We start from the raw sequence: 22,511 nt of genomic DNA on the forward strand, positions 1-22,511 counted from the left end.
AGCACACGTGCGAATTCGGTGCGGGATAGCGCGGGTGGAGGACGTGCGAGGCGTCCCTCCGCCTCATACCCTGATTACCATCTCGAGCTGTCACGTACTAGAGGTAGTTATTTAACTAATTACTTACTTCTATTCATGCAGGCCTGGTACAGCGTTTTCGCAAGCACAAACGGGCGAGGCTCATTTTCTGTGATAGGCTCGTCCAGGAGAGATCTGATTTGCTCTTGTAACTGGTCAGTGATGATAGAGAAGGTGTTCACGGAGGTCTTGTCATCAGGAATCCTGGTGCTCTTCACGAAGGAACCGCAGGCGAAGTCGTAGAAATCATCGCAAGGATCGACTTTGTCGTCCATGTTCAGTAGCAACTTTGAAGCTGTAAAACATCAGTAAGTTAAAACTGGGTAGGCAAAAAATATTTCCTTAAATATTTATTGATATTGTTACTTGTTAGTAAACATATTTTAGTCTTTTCATATCTATTTTATTTAATGAATTACTCGTACCTAAGTACCAATTGCTGACCAATTTTTATTGTAACTACTAAGTACCTATTATTCCATCTTCCAATTTTATTAATTAATTCGAAAGTTATCCGTGCAATGTTTCGAAGTCTAATTTAAAAGAAGATCTCGAAGAAGTCGAAGACAACCTCTTAAATGAATATCAGCTATAATATTATGATAATTAGTAAAACCTAGTCGTAAGCCCCCGTCCACACACTGCTCTACTCGCGCAATTAATCGCGCCGCCGTACTAGGTCACTTGCCTTTGCAACGCGATGGACGTCGAAACTGTGGCAACGTGCGTGCGCGCTATTGCATACTTACTGACAAAATAGGGAGCGATGGGAGTGAACGAGGAACATGCGAGCAACGCGGCCACACTACGTCTCTGCCTCCGTTCCTCGCTCCTTCCCATGCCACACGGGCAGTGTGTGGACGGGAAGTAAAGTATTCCACGGTGAGGACGTGTGATAAGCGCCGTGAATTACCATTGTCAGAGTTTATCATAATAGCTTATTGTTTTCATGGGAAAAATCGAATTTCTACTCTACAGAAACAATATTACGACGAACGTATTGTCGGTGTACAAACATACAAACGTATGTTTGTATGATATTTTTTCATGAAACTATTATAGATATCAAACAATATTGTTTCTTAATGATAGTGTTTTAACTGGATTCAGGGAAAATTGGCAAACGAATTGACTTATCTGTGCTGAGAAAATTTTACTTCACTTATGTTTTGTAGATTACGTTGTTCATAACATTTTAGATGCGTCCATTCACTTTGCGCCAATTTGCCTTGATACATTTACTCTAGTACAGAAGTGCTAATTGTAGAGCAAGTAGATCCTGGAGAAAATGGCTCTCAATTTTACTGATTATTTATTAGATAAGGCCCGGGACTTTGTTCGTGTGATTTAGGGATTTAATATTCAGTAGGAACTCTCATTTCCCCGGATTTTTGAAAACCTATGGCCTCTTTCGAGATGCAAGATGATAATTTCATCAAAGTTGGTTAAACGGATAGGTCGTGAAAAGGTAGACGATAGACAGACAGACAATTTACTTTCGCATTTAAAATTTTAGAATGGATTCAGAGGCATTTTGGCTAAGTATGTATTAATTCATCGGAACAATAAATGATTTATTTATTTTTATCACCCAATAAATCAATATACTTACGTAGACATTTACTACTAGAGGGTCGTGTGGCCTAATTGTGGCAACGTATAAAAATCGATGGTGATTGTTAAGCAATGTTGATTCAAGTCGGTAACTGGATGGGTGACTGACTTCAGAGGTCCGAACTTGGCCTTTTCGTTTCTCTCCGTGCCTCGAAGAGCACGTGGCCGTCGGTCCTGGTTATTATCACTAACATCTGATAATAACAGCTGTCAAATTAACCTAAGAGTCGAAATCTCGTTCTCTTAGAGCGTTGTATGCGGAAATATCTGGGAACCCACCGCATTATTATCCCAAGAGAACTCCTACCATTATATGATTAATGGAAAGGGGTCACGACCCTCAGTAATGAGGAATAACGACTGTAGAGAGAGACATTTACCTACTATTTTTTTTAGATATAAACAAATATCCATCCATCATCATACATGCTAAACATAGCATGCGCAATTACACACAAATTCATTCACAAGTAACCATTTATTTTGTAGAATCGTGCGTGTGCGTCGATGCAGTAGCATCACAACATGCAACACAAGCACAATGTACTTGTCTTATACAGGTAGTGCATGTGCCAGAATCATCACGCAAATAATTAATTAACAATAGCGTTTGTATTACGCCTGTAATATATTAGTATTCAATATTATGTAAATTCACTGCTGTATCGGTGTCAGAGTAATTATATGCATATAAATAAACTTATTTAGGAATCGGTCATTTCAAAAAGTGCACATGTCAAGTTTTTCTCAAATATGTTTTTTATGCTTTGAATGCTTGCTTAAAGATAGATATAAAAACCTGGATAAAAACCGTGTAAGCCAGTACATTCCTTAAAAAATTCAAACAATATAGTATTCAGCCCAAAAATCCTTCGAAATTCCTTTACTTCTGAATGAAACAGTTTTTATTGAGTACTTAAAAAATATAATTCAGTGACTTAAGAGGAGTCTCTCCGTCACTCGCTTCATACAAACGTAGTTCCAATTTCATTTGAATATTAAGCAATCAAAGTCCATGAAATTTTGCAGACATATTCGAAAAACTAATATCTAGTTTTCCAGATTTCTGTTAAAATATTCGGTTTCAAAGTTACGCGGTCTTAAAAGTTTACATACAAACCTTTGAGCCCCTGTAATTTTAAAATAGCTTACTTCCGAAAGGGCGATTCGTTAATAAAAGATTGGTTGATGATTAACAGGGCTCTCTCCGTCACTCGTTTCATACAATCGTAGTTCCAATTTCATTTGAATATTAAGCAACCAAAAACACCACAGACACAGATATTAGTTTCTAGTATATGTCTGCAAAATTTCATAGACTTTGGTTGCTTAATATTCAAATGAAATTGGAACTACGATTGTATGAAGCGAGTGACGGAGAGAGCCCTGTTAACAGACTTTGTTTTATTGTCTTTATGAGTATAGATTGTTGCGGCTATACTCACGTATATACTGTAAAAATCTATACTATAATAGAAATCACTCACGATAGTTTAAGTACTAAAATGTTGTCTTTGTTTATTGGTGAGGTTAGTGGAAACGCAGGTTTACATTGGAAGCATCTCGTAAAAAATTTCTGCCAAAATGCACACACAAATCTTGTCACAAAAGTTGAAACTGTGCTGGAGTCGATGTATTGCCACTATATTATTGTACGCAATTTTCTACAATAATTATACACATACCTACGTTAAAATTATATATTTGCCGCGTGCGGCCAGCACTGTTAAGTTGTCTTCAAACTACGGAAATATAGTTAGATGTAATATTATTACATCTAACATGTAATATTATTACATCTAACAGTGTGAACAGTGACATTTAAAAGTAGGGTGAGCGATATTTATATATCCGTATTTTGAAATCAACTTTAGGATTCCGTAGTTTGAAATCAACTTTAGGATTCTGACTGGTTTTGTTTTCTTCGAAAACCAAAATGATTGCTGCCATCAAAATTTGGTTCCTAATTATCAAGTAAAATGTTCATGAAGGTAATTATATCAACCAAACTAAATACTATTTGGTCTCATCATGACCTTTTATTGAATTTATGGAATTTACTATGTAAGATTTTAAAATGAATAAAAAATGACGAATGTAGTTTTTAGAAATGATGAATGAATGTTTTAACAAACTTTACTACTTTATAGCATATTTTAATCATTTTAACTTCATCACCTGTAGTCATTCGTGGTTAGACAATCTTTTTTTTCAGTGCAGTGTTGCAACTGGCACTTGTAAAGTGCGTTCGAAAACATAAACTAGAAAATAGCACACCCCGCAGCACAAGAAAAAACTGCGCTGTAAAGCTATGGTTTCCTCCAAAAGCGGTGCCGTTTTTAAACGGACGCAATATGATGACCTCAAAAAGACGGCCGTAAACATGTGGAATGTTCGAGACTGCATTGACCGTTTTATTACGGTGAATAGACCACACACACACATATATAGCACATCATGAACTCGCACAAAATCAATTAAAATTTCATCATCCTCGCTGGTCCAGTTGATGAAACTTATTTTGAACAATAAATATTTTAAAATGACACGCAAATTAATATTACGCTTGAAAATACCTTCACCGCTACATGAAAAAAACGTTGACAGACACTTCGACACCGACAAGACGGCCGTCATGCAAATGGCGGTACCGCTTTTTGACGTTACGGTGTCAATTACCGTTATCTAGGAAACCGCGCCATATAGTTTACATAGACAACGTTCTAGTGACGTCATTCACCGCTGTATTACGGCCGCTACATGATGGCACCGCTTTTGGAGGAAACCAGAGCTTTACCGCCACATTTTCAACTTTAGTGACATATCCAGTTTGCGTCAATAAAAATACCTCTCACTCTGAAGTCTGAATAACTGATGACAGCGATGGAAGCGAAGGGTTGACTGTCAAACTAATCACGCGGCGAGACAGACAACCCTCACCACGACTTTCATTGAATACATCGAAAACCAACCATCCAGTTCAAGGCCAGAGCTATTTTTTCATTACAAAAACTTTAATGTAGGTAGGTGCCTATTTTTAGTCTGCTGAGACTTTAATATCTCAACAACGTTGGTAGTTTAAGCGTCGAAACACAATAAAGTCCGAGTAAAACGGACCTAAACTTTCTTGAACTAGAATTATAACACAGAAGTATTCGATGCTCGAACTCTGTCAACGTTGTTGGTGAGATATGAAATCTTATACTAAGCCTACAAGAGTATCAAAGAGAGATTACCTGTATGGACACACCCGGCCGCGTTGCATACTAAGTCTTCGCCCTGGTCGCTCTTGGATATAACAGCTGGCGGCTGGGATGGGGAGACTCTCAGTTCGCTAGTCTGTGGCATGTCTAGAATGCGGGCAGATAGGTGAATGGTGTGGACACAAAACAGTAGGATATGAAAGCGTCAACGTGACTACATACAGGGGCAGAGAAAAAGTCATTCGCATGCTGATAAAATAGTCTTATGTCAACTACAAATCTAAAGCACCAACGACCTTTTCATATTTCTAGCCAGTAGACGGGTCATTCGGAACAAAAAAATTTGGGGGTCGCAACTGGTTTTTGCTAACAATTTACACTGGAATTCATAGTCAAGATTCAAATCAAGGACGATTCAAACGACATATTGTATCATATTCAACCTTTATGGTTGTGTATGATACATGTCGTCTGAATCGACCTCTATTAAGAAGCCTCTATCTTGACTAGGCATTCCGAACCAGTTGTAGATGCTTTTGACGATTCAAAAGAACTTGTAAAAGTCTAATTGAGTAAAAATATTTTGAATTTTGAATTTTTATGAATTCCGGTGTAAATGCTCAGTGTTACAGTAATTTTGGTACAGCTTTATAAAACATGAAAATTGTGTTTTGAAATCTGTTTGAGGTTGCGTGCTGGTGGTGCATTTAACTTGGTTACCCTGCATTACGTTATACTTATGTAGCGGAAGGGTAGGCGGTGCATTATGGTTAAGCGGATTTCAGCAAAACCCTTTTGTTCCTTAGATATGATGAAATTCCGCAAAAGGGCATAACACCTAGTATCTACATAATATTAACACATAGTGACATGCAGGTGCGTGGGGCGTCCCACTGTGCCACCGCCTCATACCCGATTGCCATCTCAACCTGTCGCGTACTATAGTTTTGTATTCAATACAATGAGGTGTTTTTTATTACGAGCTGGTTGTTATTGACCTCATTCCATATTTTGAATCTGACCATAAAGCAAGCGTGAAATTTTTTTCCTGTTTTAAAAATAACAATGAAATGCAGAACTTTTTGGCAAATTAGGAAGGCACAGTAGGTAAGTAGTAGGTACCTGTTTATTTTATATTACGAAAGCAAAATATTCGTATTTGCGGGTATCTATGATTTCATGTAACTTCATTTTAATTGTAAAAATTCGATGTTTCGCTTCAATTCAAACCTACGTCAATGTGAATACTCCAAAGTTCAAGCTTTAGGGTTTTTGGCAAGAAGAGCGAGCATAAAGTGTTTTAATAATTCTTAACCAGTTTGTAACTCATCAAGTCTTGAGATTAATTATTATAAAAATTGATAGTTTTTATACGGAGTAATGAATGATCGGCATTTTGAAAGTTTGTGAGATTGGTTTATTGTTCACACCACACTCACTAAACCGATTTGGCTGAAATTTAGAACGGACTACGGAGTTATCTATACTCTGATATGACACGCAGGATATTTTTTATCTCTGAAAGTAGTCCCCGAGGGACCTATCACCTTTTACCTTTATAAAACCTATACGTATCCACGCATATAATGTGGTAGATAATGATAATAATATGTTATACAGAGATCATATGTGCAAAGCCGGGGCGAGCCTGCCTGTTGCTTTTTAAATATAAATATGAGTATTTCGCTACATAAAATATAAATAAACATGTCTGCGCAGGGCCTGTATTCAAATTCGTGACATCAAAGGAATACAAAGGAGAGAGAAATGTTTTAGTGAATCACCTAATTAAATATGCATCTGTGTTGAATGAAAAATATGTTCGATACATACCTACAAAAGAATTAAGGAACAATAGAATTACTTAGTAGCCGTGAAAAAGCCGTGATATCCTAGTGGTTAAGATGTCCGCCTTCTGTTTGGGAGGTCGGGGGTATTGATCTAACATAATCAATTCACTAAAAGTAGGTGCCTACAAATAAAACCGTAAAAAGGTTTGAATGAAACTAAGGGAAAGTAAAGCGAAATAAAACCGTTTATAAATCTGGACATTGTTTAAATTGCTTTGGCATAACGTCCGGATGTACTATGCCCATGACATTTCCACCATTATTGCCGGTCAATTGCAACACAATTTGCTTCCTGTACAAAAACCATCTTTACACAGCTCGTGTCAAGCGTGAAGTGGCCTTTTGCCACCGTTACGGCAATAGACTACGATTGATACATAGCTAGGGCTGCCAACCATGCTGTAAAACAGTCATCATCTCAACCCATTTAGGTTTTAGGCCATAATCTACCACGCTGCCCAAGTGCGTATTTTGGCAGACTCAGTTATGCAGGTTTTCTCATGATATCTTCCTTCCCTGTTAAAGCAAGTGATTTAATTACTTAAAATGCACAAACCGCCAAAAAGTTAGAGGTGTGTGCTGAGGATTGAATGAAATCCAATCCTCCGAATAGAAAGCGGAATACATAACCACGAGGCAATCACGGCTCTTTTTTAATTAGTGCGGGATTCTTATTGATATAAGCGCGTAGATTATTCACCTTTTGACGCCTTGAAGCGCGCTTCTAAAAATGGTGGCGTCACCAGGATTGGTTAATTTAATGAAAATTAACCCTGATATTTTAATTATTTTTAATGTAGTGCGGCTTTCAAAATAATACTAAAATGGAAAGTTGCACGCAAACCATACATATTTTATGTACTTACAACGTAAAAAATACTGTCAATTTTTATTCTACGGCCGTAAAATACATTATTATTTGTAAAAATGTTGGCAACCCTATGTATGACGCAAATATTTTGGTAACTATCTGCTGGCTGCTCTGATTTGAATCAATAACGCTCGATATTAGCTCACGTACAGTTTCATAATGTTGGGCACGATTCATGGTGACACAAATAAATTATATACACTAACAAATAAGTAAGTTATTTTCATTTTCTCCCGTAATCAATCTATTACATAACTAGCGACCCGCCCCGGCTTCGCACGGGTGGACATTTATTTTTTCTATTTTCCGGGATAAAATATAGCCTATACGGATTCGGAAGAATCCCTCTAAGTAATGGTAAAAGAAATTTTGAAATCGGTCCAGTAGTTTTTGAGCCTATTCAATACAAACATACAAAAATACAAAGGTTCCCTCTTTATAATATTAGTATAGATAAAAAAAACCCTAACGCAATGCCGCGCATTGAATTTCGCACACAGAATTTTACTTAGTACCTACATCACTAATTTTAAATACCAGAAAACTAAAAAAACAACTATACCACAAAACCAAGAAAATGTTAAGGGCGGATACAGGAAAGGTTTATTGTTTTAAATGTGCAATCAGATTTTTTTCACCTCAATTTATATACTATGTTATTAAAATTTGTTTTATTTGTTTTCATAAAGTAACTTTTGTCATGGGGTCATGGTTTGTAAAGTCAACGAGTATTGATTACAGAATTCGTATAAGTAGTACCCGATGGTTATTTTTTGTTTCGCAACTATTGAGTTAACTTTAAAGGTATATCGCCTGCTCAGTATTTCCTACAGACTCTCGTGTTTCAATTAGACTCTAGAGGTGATAGTCATTAAAATGACAGATGCACAACACGCCCCATTTCCCACGGAGAGTCAGTTTGCGATCTCGGATAGTTTCTACGTGTTAGTTGGAAAATACCGCTTTTCTGCAAGACTAGCACATTTTGTTTCACATGCTTCATAGTTGCACTGCACGTTCTTTGTAAGTTCCTCGTAAGGTCTATAAGTAGCTAGCCTATGCGGTTGCGAATCATATAATGTTCTGGGTTCGAGTCCTGGGTATCTATACCTACTAATATTATAAAGAGGTAAAGTTCGTAAGTTTGGTTGTAGGAAGTAATCTCTGGAACTACTGAACCGATTTTTAAAATTCCAAAATGGCCTCCATTAAAATAAAATAATTGAAATGTGTTATTTCTTTTATGATGAACTCTTCGTGAGCGAGTCCGATTCGCACTTGACTGATTCTCATTTTTATTTTTATTATTACAATTTCTCAGCGCTGCACGTGATGTTTATTATCGCTTACTTAGTATGAACAACGTGCTTAATGGTTTAAAAATTATATAATTTGTTTTTTAAAAAGAATATAAGCCATGCTAATCACATTTAATCCAGTTTTCCCTTCCAACTAAGTGTAAAGCTTGTGCTAGGTACGACAATCTGCAATGGATAGGGTTTGAACCGCCGACCTTTCGGAATTCAGTCCGCTCCTCAACTGTTGGGCTATTTAGGCTCTTATAATCTTTGATGTGAAATACAATATATGCTGCTGGTTGCTGCATTTTGCAACAATCGGCAGTTCAGTTCATTTCATAGGGCTTTGTTCCAAGTTTGCACTAAGTTTATCGGTTTTTACGGAGCAACGAGCATTTAGGCCGATACAAAACAGTGTAGGGTCAGCCATTCGGTACTTTGATAACATTGTCATTGTCGTGTTTTACAATGGTGTGAAAAAATAAGTGAGACCCATTTTGTAATGGAATTTTATGCTTTCGGCAGCATGAACATCTGCAACACCAAACTCACTCTTCTAAAATCAATGACAACAAAGAAGTCGATAAAAAGCGCCGTGACAAAAATGTTGTTACATCCAAATAAACAAATCTAAATATTATATTATGTTATCATTCGACCCGTTCGGTTCGTGACACATTGCAGGAGAGCTGAAGCTAACTCCACATGAACTCTTAGGCGCTACCTCCACGGGCGAGGGAATCTGACCGACGAGTCGACGAGTCTGACCTACTATCGTCGGCGATAGTATGCCCTGGACAGAGATAAACTTAGGAAGGTGATGGGACTCATAACATGGCATATCCCACTAAACAAACACCTTTTCGTTATAGGTGTCACCGACAGTCCTCTGTGTAGGACCTGTCTGGAGTTTGATGAAACACCGACGCACGTGCTCCTAGAGTCCACGGGCGTAGCAAAACAACGAAAGTGCCATTTGGGACTCATGAAGCCCTCGGCAACCTGGGTGATCTACTCGGCTTTTGAAGCGAGCTTGGATGGCTGTAGTGAAGACTTCGGCGGGGAGAGGCAACGCACTCACTACAGACGGAAACGCTTCAGTGCGGAAACCAGCCCAGAGAGAAGTAAGAAAGAAAGAAGTAGTTTTAGATTTTTCTAAAAATATGTAGTTTTAAAATTACAGGGGCTCAAAGATTTGTATGTAAATTTTTAAGAACGCGTAACTTTGAAATTGAATATTTTAACAGAAATCTGGAAAACCACAAGCATAGATATTAGTTTCTAGAATATGTCTGCAAAATTTCATGGACTTTGGTTGCTTAATATTCAAATGAAATAGAAACTACGTTTTTATGAAGCGAGTGACGGAGAGACCCCTCTTAACAAATAATTAGCCGTGTTGACAGATGTCTCATCATTAACATTTGGTTCCAAGTATAGATCATCAAATTGCTTCAAAAACACGTCAGTCGCAGATCCAGCGTACTATGTAAATAGTATTATATTATATCAATAATCGTGAGTCTCATACGCGTGATGTCGTTGGCACCTGCTAGTTTTAAATAAAATATAATACTTAAGCCCAAATCGTTAATCCGTCTTTCTCAGCTTTATGAACTAGAAGACAATCTGAATGAACTGTAAAACTTCAATTTCATTACTGATGCTCCAAAGTAAAATGAATACAGTGATTTTCACAGAGTGGATATTTAGAGCCATTCGTTATTTAATGTCGGTCATATATCTTTGCACTTTTTACGATTTAGCCCATTTAGAAACTACGACGAATGAATATGAGGATTAAAGGTCTTAACCCACTTGAGCAACGCTGCGTGACGCGGTGCGGTAAATTTAATTTACGAGTATATGAGTTTGTATGGAGCAAAGCGCACTTGAACGACGCGGTGTGGCAAATATAGTTTGTATGGAGGAAGACGCTGCCGCATCTTCTAGTGTCGTGCAGCGCAGTGCAAATACGTTTGGACCTTTAATGGATCTTAGGGACCAGGATTTCCAGATTCTGAATCTCTCCACGAAAATACATGCTCTACGTGCATGCTTCAAGTGGTTTTTTTATTAGCATAGCCATGCACAACGCTACATTGCGTCTTCAGATTCGAATTTAATAGAATAAACTTAAAAACGACAAGCATGTGTGGATGAGAAGACCTGAAGAAGCAAACAAATCAAGAAGTGCCCGCAAACGGTTACGCACATATTTTCTATGTGATTAGCTAGTGAAAAAGCTGATGTGAACACGTCTTACGATGACGCAGTGTACTTTAAATGTTGTAAAAACACATATAACAGAAGGTGTAAATTAGTTTAAAGTTTTTTGCTATAAACAATAAAAAAATGATTCGATTGTTTTTTAATAAAATCACCCATCCCTAAACACATCGCGGGACTGAACAGCGGGCAGTGTTAAGAATCGCGGTCACTAAGATCCAACAAAATCTTCTAAAAAGTAGCCACGTTGAAAGCGCTTTCCTGCATACTAATCATTCCAGTGTCGTACGTATGCTCACCATCGGCGTCGGGGGTGTTCCGTAAGAGCACGACGGCGAGGAAAGCAGCGAGGAAGGCCACGGCCAGCACTGCCATCACACCCACCGCCAGCATGAGCCGCTTCTCCATACGCGTTCTCTGCTCCCAGAAGGAGGGCCTATGAATAAAAAAGATAAAATTAGTATTTAAAGTTTAAAAGGTCGTGAGTGGCATAGGCTGTCATAGAGCTTGCTAGAGCTACTCGAGTCTAGCGGCTGAAGGGGAAAATCAAAGGGTACTTTCACAATTCTTGCAATACGATGTCTCAATGTGAAATTATACGATAACGCATCGTGGATATTCACATGGGAATAATAACTGGGAATAACATTATGGAATTGAAATTAACTGGAAATAACATGGTGTATATGTTCAACCGACGAATTTTCATAAATCAAAAAACTTGGGTCTGTAAGTATTCCCTTGTGGTTAGCTAACATCTTTATTTCTAGTTCAATAGATGCAGCACTGTAGTAGGTATAGCTGTGTACCTACCATCAAGCGATAACAATATTAATTTCATTTTTGCTACATGTACATATATACGTTCTGTACAGCAAATTTGTAATAAAAAGTAAATCACACTTCACACTAATATTATAAAGGAGAAAGTTTGTATGTGTGTGTGTGTGTGTGTGTGTGTGTGTGTGTGTGTGTGTGTATGTTTGTTACTCCTTCACGCAAAAACTACTGGACGGATTGGGCTGAAATTTAAAATGGAGATAGATTATACCCTGGATTAGCACATAGGCTACTTTTTATCCCGGAAAATCAAAGAGATCCCACGGGAATTTTAAAAAACCTACATCCACGCGAACGAAGTCGCGGGTATCAGCTAGTATAGTATATAATTATGAATTTTGTATGTATGTCTGACTATCTATTTTATCTCTGCAGTGTATTGAAGAAAGCGCAAACTCCTAATCACCACATAGGTACAGTACTTATGTAAGTGTTTGTAATTAAGAACCAGGGAATCAAGTGACACATAATGCTTTTGTAGGGAAGTGGAAAATTCTAAGTGGTTATTCTTTGAAGGAGAAAATTGCTACGAAATTTTCAATTTGTTTTGCTAACCCAATTTACTTGGCCGCAATTTTCCTTGGTGTTAACCGAAGGGAGCCCGAGGGATACCAAATCCCTTCTTATGGCTTAAAAGAAACTTATTTCGATGTCTCGCGCAAAGCGGCTTAAAAATTATAAAAATAAATAATTTACACCGTGAAATAAAGTGGGAAAGTAAATCTAGGATTTCACGTCCTACCTGCCTTACCTACCCTCGAATACTTAAAAATTAACAGTTTTACTTTATATTTCCTTTGACAGGTTTTTGCATTATTTCCATACACCGATATTATATGGTAAACTCAACATTTAGTATGGTTTAATAAAATTGGATGTAGGTACCTAATACAAAAGGAAGGGTAAGTATTATAATTTATTTAGGGCCAATACATACCGAATGTAGTGGAATCATTTTGATAACTTTATGTACATAGGAGAAAACGCAGAAACGGCGCGCCTGAAACCTAGTCTGTTAATAAGTATATAACCTCCTATAAAGGTTATTGAGAGGGTATTTTAAATGAATACCATCGCGATAGTAAGAAAATAAAATCATTGTGTGGAGGACTAAACAATATATAATATCTCTTTGTATTTTCAGGTGTTGCTTTGAACAAAAAAGTGTGAACTCTGTTGATAACGTTTAATGCAAAGCAAAATAAAGAAATTAGCATTTTATTCAAATGCTTCATAAATATGAGTTAATCACCGTTTTGTCAAAATAATATATAATATTTACTAGCTGATGCCCGCGACTTCGCTCGCGTGGATGTAGTTTTTTAAAAATCCCGTGGGAACTCTTTGATTTTCCGGGATAAAAAGTAGCCTATGTGCTAATCCAGGGTATAATCTATCTCCATTTTAAATTTCAGCCCAATCCGTCCAGTAGTTTTAGCGTGAAGGAGTAACAAACATACACACACACACACACACACACACACACATACAAACTTTCTCCTTTATAATATTAGTGTGATTTATTTTTATTTGAATACGTTCATGTGCTAGGCGATAATGTACTTAAGAGGGGTCTCTCCGTCACTCGCTCCATACAAATGTAGTTCCAATTTCATTTGAATATTAAGCAACCAAAGTCCATGAAATTTTGCAGACATATTCTAGAAACTAATATCTATGCCTTAATATTCAAATGAAATTGGAACTACGATTGTGTGGAGTAACTGACGGAGAGAGCCCAGTTAATGGTTAAGATTATAAGTTGCGTTAACGTTTATTAAATATAACAGCAAAGTGAAGCAAAGTGTACAACTCTGGTTGTTAAACTTTGATCAAATTTTTAAATTTAAGGGGCATGAGATGGGTCTGCCCGCGAAATTCAAAAATTTGGTTTTTCGCAATTTATAAACTAACTAGCTGATGCCCGCGACTTCGTTCGCGTGGATGTAGTTTTTTAAAAATCCCGTGGGAACTCTTTGATTTTCCAGGATAAAAAGTAGCCTATGTGCTAATCCAGAGTATAATCTATCTCCATTCTAAATTTCAGCCCAATCCGTCAAGTAGTTTTTGCGTGAAGGAGTAACAAACATACACACACACATACACACACACACACACACACACACACACACACACACACATACAAACTTTCTCCTTTATAATATTAGTGTGATAATATTCCTTTAGTAAAAGATGGATGACATACCCTGGATAGTAGGGAATTAATTCGATTTTTTTAAAGTTTCTAATGCAAGAGGGGTTTACGCTTGACGAAAATAAAGAGCAATTACGAGGTCTAGGTCGGAGCGCGCTTGCCTAGAAAGTGCCTATTCACTCTTGCCTAATTACATTGATTTAGTAAATAGGGAACATTGCCACTTAAGATTTGAATATCGAGAAAATCAAAAGCGTAAAAGGTGTAATCTAGGCAAGCATCTATAATCCGAAATCACTTATTGTTTAGTGCAAGTCGCCGCGCCAATGCTTTTTATGCGTTTTTTATTGTCCTTCGTATATCGACGGCTTTTATGGACACTTATCTCTAAGATCGTGTTTTTTAACGATAATAGAATCCCTTCTATTCTATAGTCAAGTGTTTTATGGGAAAATTTCAACTTATTTTTCATGTTCAGCTGTATATTTTTCTTAACAGAAAATTTTAAAGAAAAAATCCGTTTTGAAATTAGCAAATTAATGTATTAAATTACAGATTTCATTATTGTAGTAGGTACTTAGCAGTAAGATAAAATAATTAATAATCTAGTAAAAAGAAGACATGTCGTCTATGTGACTTGTTCAACGTGCCCTTACCAAGTACATTGGTAGGTGGATAGACGACATCAAACGAGTTGCAGGGAGCCGCTAAACTCAGGCGGCGCAAGACCAAGGCGTGTAAAAGTCACTACAAGAGTTCTACGTCCAGCAAGACGTTTATTAATGATGACGACGGTCAATATTATGAAGAATATTAAGGAATAATAATAATATTTATTCAACTAAGTAAAACTTTTCATAGTAAAGAAACTCCTTAAATCTAGTACACAGAAAAGGTAACCATAATAAATGTTGAAACCGTATGGAGTGCTTTGATACCGTACCAGGAAAGCCTATGTTACGGTCACTGCAATGTATATTAATTATTAGATTTTATATAGAGGAGAACCAATGGAGCACCAGGAGGGCAGCAATGAGCTGCATGATGATAAATATGATAATAATTATAGTATATAGTAATGAAATGTTTTTATTTCATCATTTATTTGCATTTAACATACCTAACAATTTGAATGTTTAATGCAAGTTTTGTCATTATAGAGTATACCTACCTACCTACATAAGTATTTAAAAAATGGCACTTATAATAATCATTATTTGTCCCGAAAAATCAAAGTTCTGTCGGGATTTTCAAAAGCCTAAATCCCCACTGAAATAGTCGCGGCCATTATCTATTTAGTACTAAGATAGCATGCATCCCGGAGAAAGATTAAGTTACTATTATCCCGGAAAATTCTCCCAAGTTTTTGGAAAATTGAAACTTAGAAGACGAAAGCGCGCGCACCATCTTGTTTGTTCAGATTAATATGAAAATCAGATCCAATAATTGATTGTAAGCGTTTAATTTATAATACACATAGGTAATGAGACGTGCATACAAAATAACGATTAGGATTCAGAGAGGTGCATTTATGATCAACATGTATGTTAAACCTTAATAGCATTTCCGTCGAAGTGAATTACCTACATTTAAGTAGGTTATATTAACGGTAATAGAGTAGAAGAGCGTTTATTTTATACAAGCGAACCGCCCCGGCTTCGCACGGATACCTTATTAAGTACAATTTTCTTAGGGATCTCTACTTTTAAAAAAAATATAGCGTATGTCACACAGAAATTTAACTTGCTACTGGTGAAAGAATTTTCTAAATCGGTTCAGTGGTTCCAGATATTACTTGCTACAAAAAACTTACAAACTTTACTTCTTTATAATATTAGTATAGATGTTGTTATTTAGTTCATTCATGATCAACCCATTGCCGCTTCACCACTGTGTACGGGCATCCTTTCGGAATTTTTATTTTAACATTATGGAGAACTCTCAGGCATGCAGGTTTCCTCACGATGTTTTCCTTTACTCTGAAAAGTTAGAGTTACCAAGTAGGAGACCAACGTCTTACCCACTAAGCTACGAGTAGCAGCGCTCTTATTTATTCGTAAAACTAGCTGTGCCCGCGACTTCGTTCGCGTGGAATAGTGACTTTTCGGGCAGCATATACTCTGTACGTTAAAAATATTAGCCGCGATTCTTTAAATTGACATAACTTTTTTATTTATGAACCGATTGACATGAAATAATCACTAAATGTTAAGTGAAGCTTACTACAATATATTAGTGAAAACCGTATCTAAATCGAATAAGCCGTTTCTGATATTAGCGTGCACAAACACACAGACAAACAGACAAAAAAAAATTAATTACAATTTCGGGTTCGGCATCGATATAATAACAACCCCTGCTACTTTTTTTTTATATATTTCCATTGTACAGACACCACTTTTCTACAATTTTATTATAGGGTATAGATGAATATTATCAATTCAATGAAATGCTAATGTTAAGTATCCTAATTCTTAATATAATTATTTATCAATGCACCGATATGATCGATATCGATAGTTTACTTTTTAACCCCCGACCCAAAAAGAGGGGTGTTATAAGTTTGACGTGTGTATCTGTGTATCTGTGTATCTGTTTGTGGCATCGTAGCTCCTGAACTAATGAACCGATTTTAATTTAGTTTTTTTTGTTTGAAAGGTGGCTTGATCGAGAGTGTTCTTAGCTATAATCCAAGAAAATCGGTTCAGCCGTTTGATAGTTATCAGCTGTTTTCTAGTTACTGTAACCTTAACTTGTCGGGGGTGTTATAAATTTTTAATTTACACTTGTTATTAAACATCTATTAAATTAACGTCACAAAAGTTTCGCTCCGAGTTCTTGAAGTTAATTGAAAGTAAAGAAATTAAAAATCCTAATAAACAGTATTTAGATATGGCTAGCTCTCTATAATTATGTTGACGATGACGATGATGACCTTCCAAGTTTCTTACCCGCTTCCATCTTAGGTTGAGATCTATAGAACGCACTTTAACTTTGCTTAGACTAAAGACACTGTAAAAACGAGACAGCGCTATACTGCTGACATAAAACCGTCTCGTTTTAACTGAAGCTTTTTTTTTTCTGTCTCGTCTGGCTTTACAACGATTAGACAATGTCAATTTTGTTGTTATTTACCAGTTAGAGAAGCTATATAAGTATACACTTCGTCTGTGCCGGCGCTCGCCGACACACGCGCGGCACCCCTTTAGAGCGCTTCCCAGTCAGTTCCACCACCAAAAACACCAGTAAAGCACAAAACCCTTTAACAAAAAAACACTCCAAAAAGGCAGAGCACGCGCGCCCGCAAACACCAACACAGACGAAGTCCTTTGGCTCGATTCAACTGAAGCTTAAATCTGAGCAAAGTCAAAGTACGCTCAATAGATCTTAGACTTAGAACTAGGTACATCACTAGCTATCAGTGATATCTTACTTATTCAAAGGTTAACATGTTATCGAATAAAAAAATTGCTACTTGGTTAATCGATGTCACGGTTAAGAACATCACTAGCTATCATCAGCTAGTCTCGTTATGTTATTATGTAACGACATATCATTACCGTTGGATGGCACTTATTAATCCAGACCGGTCTGACCTAAGTTCATTGCATTCAAGGTTAACGAACTTTTTTGACCGAATAAAGGTTCCAGTTTAGTACGTGGGCTTCTTACGCGTATCTAAGGTTATGTTCACGTCTTGCCCATATTATGTTATAACAATGTATTAGCTAGTGGTCAAGGTGATTTTATGAGGTGTCATAAAATAAGTTAAAACAAAACGTTTAAATAAGTTAAATAAGTTAAAAAACGGCAGTATAACAATTTCTAGTTATAAAACAATTAAGTAAGGGGTTTTTAATTCATTACAATTATAGGCAAGCGCATGACCACAATCACACCTGATGGAAAGTGATTATGTGGCCTAAGATGGGACGCGTTTACCTAGAAGATACCTATTTACTCAAGTATTTTAAGAAAATAGATAAAAATTGACCATATTGTAATCTTTGAGCTTTAAAAGCGCCGGCATGCTAAAATTATAGTCTATACAAAATGACTTCTCATGTACCATTTTAACTCTATGGATCAACTGTCATGTCAAAAGTACGGTTCACCTTTAAAATAAAGAGTAAAATCGTACTTTTTTTTTGTTTTTTAATAAAGAATATTAGCCATGCTAATCATGACTAATACTCCGCTTTCCCCTCCAATTAAGCGTAAAGCTTGTGCCAGGAGTGGGTACGACAATAGTGCAACAGGTGGGGGTTGAACCGCTGACCTTTCGGAATTCAGTCCGCTCTTCAACCGTTGAGCTATCGAGGCTCTACTTTGACATGATATTTGACACATAAAGTTAAAATGGCGAATGAGAAGGCATTTTTACGCATTCTAGGTACTTTATTAAGTTGTCATCAAGAATATATATAGTCTATGTACACAAGAGACATGCCACGCCTCAGTTTTCACTCCACTCTGCCGGTCTGCGTTGGCCCTCAAGTGGCGCTGCGAAGTAAAAATTTTATCTTTGCCATCCACGCTCATTTTTCTATCATGCCGCATATCCAATTTCCGCTATTAAAGAAATGAGAAGTTATTTCCGGTCTTGCTTCAATCACGACAACATAATTTGACATTAATAAAAAAAGTTTATAACCAGGCTTATTTAGAGGTAAGATCACGTAAATTATTAAAGGAGTAACTGCCTAGATTGAAAAAACTTGAGATTTTAAATCAAGGTAAGTAGGTCGACCCGATTAAGAAAGCATTTCATTGGGTAATTCCAACGGGTCACTTAAAAAAAAATTAACAAACGGTATCGCGGGAGAAATATAGTTATTATATCGCAATACGAGATATTAGAAAATCGGGATACCTCCAAAATATTACTTTACGTACGTTTAGTATTTATTTTCCTAATTTTACGAAAAATATCTGATAATCGGGCATCTTCCCCTAGCTATAAGTTTAAATAAAATTCAGGGAAATGTGTTGAACCTAATAGGTGCGTTTATAAAATATAATGTTTGTATGTTCATGAGCTACCTACGAAATGTTCTTGTACATCTTGACTTAAGGTGCCCACGCACTCGAACTGAACTGCAGCTGAACTGCGCGTCGCGTCAGCGCCCCGCACGATATTCTCTCCAGCCGCGACGCGCGTACGTAGTGACGCAGCTGCAGTTCAGTTCAAGTGCGTGGGCACCTTTAGTATTACAACGTGTTTTAAGGTTTTTAGAAACCTAAATCCATCACGGAGGAAGTCGCGGATATCAGTTAGTACCTAACTATTTAACAATAAACATGTAAAAATAAGTATGCTAGTGATGGTGTTTTTAAGACCAGTCATCGGGTTTTAATTTTTTACTGTATTTTTTTAAGTGAAATCTTCATAAATACCTTGAAGTTTTTACCCATCCTAGAATAACGGATGGGCGTTTTTGAGATGAGTAAAATTGCTGACATGCTCATTAATATTAATTTATAGTGCTTGGAGTGCTGATAGATGCAAAAATTTAACTAAACTAAAAAGTTATTGGTTTTAATTTACAAATAACAATTTTTTTATTTTTAATACTCTACAATAATTTTAAAATTCAAAAAACACTGTTATTTCATAGTTTTAAGTTTTCACTTCTACTGGCACTCCCTATTGACTGGCAATTTTTTATAATTTTTCATAAGTACAAGTCTACAAGCAATTCATAAGGCCTCATAACGTCCGTTAAAAAAGCGTTCAAATAGAACAAATGCATTCCCAAATATCTGTTCACACGTCAATTTAACGGGCACTTTGTATTGTCAGCGCAACGCCGGGTTTTAACGCAACGTTTTTTTAACGCTCGTGCGAATTAAGGCTTATGGAACTTCTAACAAAATGTCAAGGTCACCGGCAGGCACCAAATATTAGTACATTTGACACAGGCAGCCCTAAGTAAAGTAGCCTTATTTTTCTTTGATTTTACATCCCCATAATATTTGAAATATCATATAATATAAAATTTGAAATTTATTATAGTGTGTTTTGGTATGATTTTGGCACTCGTTCACAATTTACTGTCATTTAAGCTAACGTGTTAGAATACATTTGCATATTTAACCATTACATTGTTTACTATGGGTTCAATCAACTCTTACCTACATAACTGCACTGCATCGATAACGGTACATCCGGATAACACCTGCAGATCTTGCTCCTGAGCCGTTAGATTTCTTGCGTCTATGCGTCCTTAGCGCACATCTTTATTTTGTTCTAGCTTCTTCTGCATATCCACCATACAGTTACATTACTTGCTTATCTCTGTCAATACTTAACTTGTTTCAAAGGTCAGTGTACTTTAATGATGACGTAGTACTTAAGTGATATTTGATTGCTTAAAACGCACATAACTCCAAAAAGTTAGTGGTAGGTACTGCTCGGGATCGAACCTGAGGGTGAGATCTATAGTGCTCACTTTGACTTTGCTCTGACTAAAGAAACTGTTAAAACGAGACAGCGTTATACCGCTGGCATAAATCTGTCTCATTTTAACTGAAACTAAAGCCTAAGCAAAGTCGAAGTGCACTCTATAGATTTCAACCTCAGACTCCCGACTGCTGGTCAGATTGACGTCTTAACTTTTAAGCTATGATCGCTTTGTTCCAATTTATTAACACAATGAGCCGAACCTTCAAAATTACTAAGTGAAGACGAAATAAAAAATAAGATATTTGGCATACTTAAGCATAACTATACTTAATATTCCCCTTTTCTAAAGATTGGGGTTAAGCCTATGACTTTTTCAGATTTCATTTAGCTCCATAACCGTTGAACTGCAGAGGTTCCTAAAAGAAAACACGGATCGAGAGGAAAAAGCATGTATTTGTAAGTAGATGAAGGCAAAACCTACTCAACGCACCTTTCATTCCGAAACTTGATAATTATCACAAACTAGACTACTATGAGTGATCGCAATTGCTTTGAGTGTAGGTATTGGTATAAGAACATGTAGCATATACCTGTAGAAACTTTCCCTATTTGAGGAGTTACGTGAAAGCCATGAATAGTGAATACTGAGAGGGTAGAAAAGTGGAATACTTTTCTGTATCAGATTATAGAGCTTGACTTTTGCAGATTCTTTTGATGACTTCATTGGCAAAAATTCCAGTTTCATTTTTCATTTCAACCACTTTTGGTAAAGTGAAAATTTCTTTAGGCAAGATTTTGGGATGGAAACTTCAAGTTCGCGTCACCGACATGCTAATGATAACAGTACTCGGAGTGCCGACAAATGTAAAACTAAACTAATTTTAGAGTTTTTAATTTACTAACTATGAAATTTTAATTTTTGAAAGGTACTACCTACATTTTATTTGAAAACCCAAAAAAAACAGCTGTTATTTCACAGTTCTAAGTTTTGACTTCTTCCAGTTTATTAATGAGATAAATTAATAAACGAGTTATATGGGATATATTATGAGGCTTCGTCAGCAAATTGAGTGTTATAGGCTACCGAATATTTAAAAGTATGACAACAAAAAAAAACTTGAGACAAATTTATTGAGTTTATCATCAAAGAAAGGCCTCATTGTGTAGAATCAAAAAACAACGGACCAACAGTTTACCACTGTCCAAATTATAAACCGATCATCTGTGGAGATATTTTTAAGATGAGTTAGTACTTAGTCAGGTTTAATAGTTGAACTTTATATTGTATACAGTCTATCGCATCAAGGTCACGATAGCATCGCAGTTTCCACTCACCACAATAATACTTAAGTAAAACCGACACAAGCGTAAAAAACGTTATCAATAAAAACTTATTATAATTTGGCAATTAAGGTATGTTTTGAGGATGTTCTTAGGTATTTCAAGTAAGCTATTATAGGCAGTCGCTTGTATCTAAAAAAACCGGGCAAGTGCGACTCGGACTCGCGCACCGAGGGTTCCGTAGTCGGGTATTTTTTTCGACATTTTGCACGATAAATCAAAAACTATGATGCACAAAAATAAATAAAAATCTGTTTTAGAATTCACAGTTTGAGCCGTTTCATGTGATACTCCACTTGGTATAGTTATCTTACTTGGATGATTTAAACATATTTTAATTATTTTTTAATGATGTAACCACAAATTCACGGTTTTCGGATTTATTCCTTTACATGTGCTATAAGACTTACCTATTTGTCAAATTTCATGATTCTAGGTTAGCGGGAAGTACCCTATAGGTTTTCTTGACAGACACGACGGACGGACAGACGGACAGACAGACAACAAAGTGATCCTATAAAGGTTCCGTTTTTTCTTTTGAAGTACGGAACCCTAAAAAGGACTGCCAATTTAATAGAAAGAATATAAAGAAGGAAATTATTCAAAATCACAAACTAAATAAGTGT

The 22,511-nt window shown here is 36.4% G+C and overlaps 1 protein-coding gene across 2 annotated transcripts in view; it reads right to left on the reverse strand.

Moving 5' to 3' along the window:
- The window catches only part of LOC123880250 (neprilysin-2), an 82,020-nt gene that overhangs the window by 27,671 nt on the left and 31,838 nt on the right, over window positions 1-22,511 (reverse strand). The window contains exons 3-5 of one of the 2 annotated variants that reach the window (XM_045928269.1): window positions 11,443-11,579; window positions 4,929-5,042; window positions 128-373 (exon numbers count right to left, since the gene is read on the reverse strand). In XM_045928269.1, the coding sequence (XP_045784225.1) occupies window positions 128-373; window positions 4,929-5,042; window positions 11,443-11,579 (497 nt within the window). The remainder of the gene's footprint in view (window positions 1-127; window positions 374-4,928; window positions 5,043-11,442; window positions 11,580-22,511) is intronic. The other variant, XM_045928270.1, reaches the window with a different exon arrangement.

This window comes from Maniola jurtina, chromosome Z (genome assembly GCF_905333055.1).
Source record: "Maniola jurtina chromosome Z, ilManJurt1.1, whole genome shotgun sequence".
NCBI lineage: Eukaryota > Metazoa > Arthropoda > Insecta > Lepidoptera > Nymphalidae > Maniola > Maniola jurtina.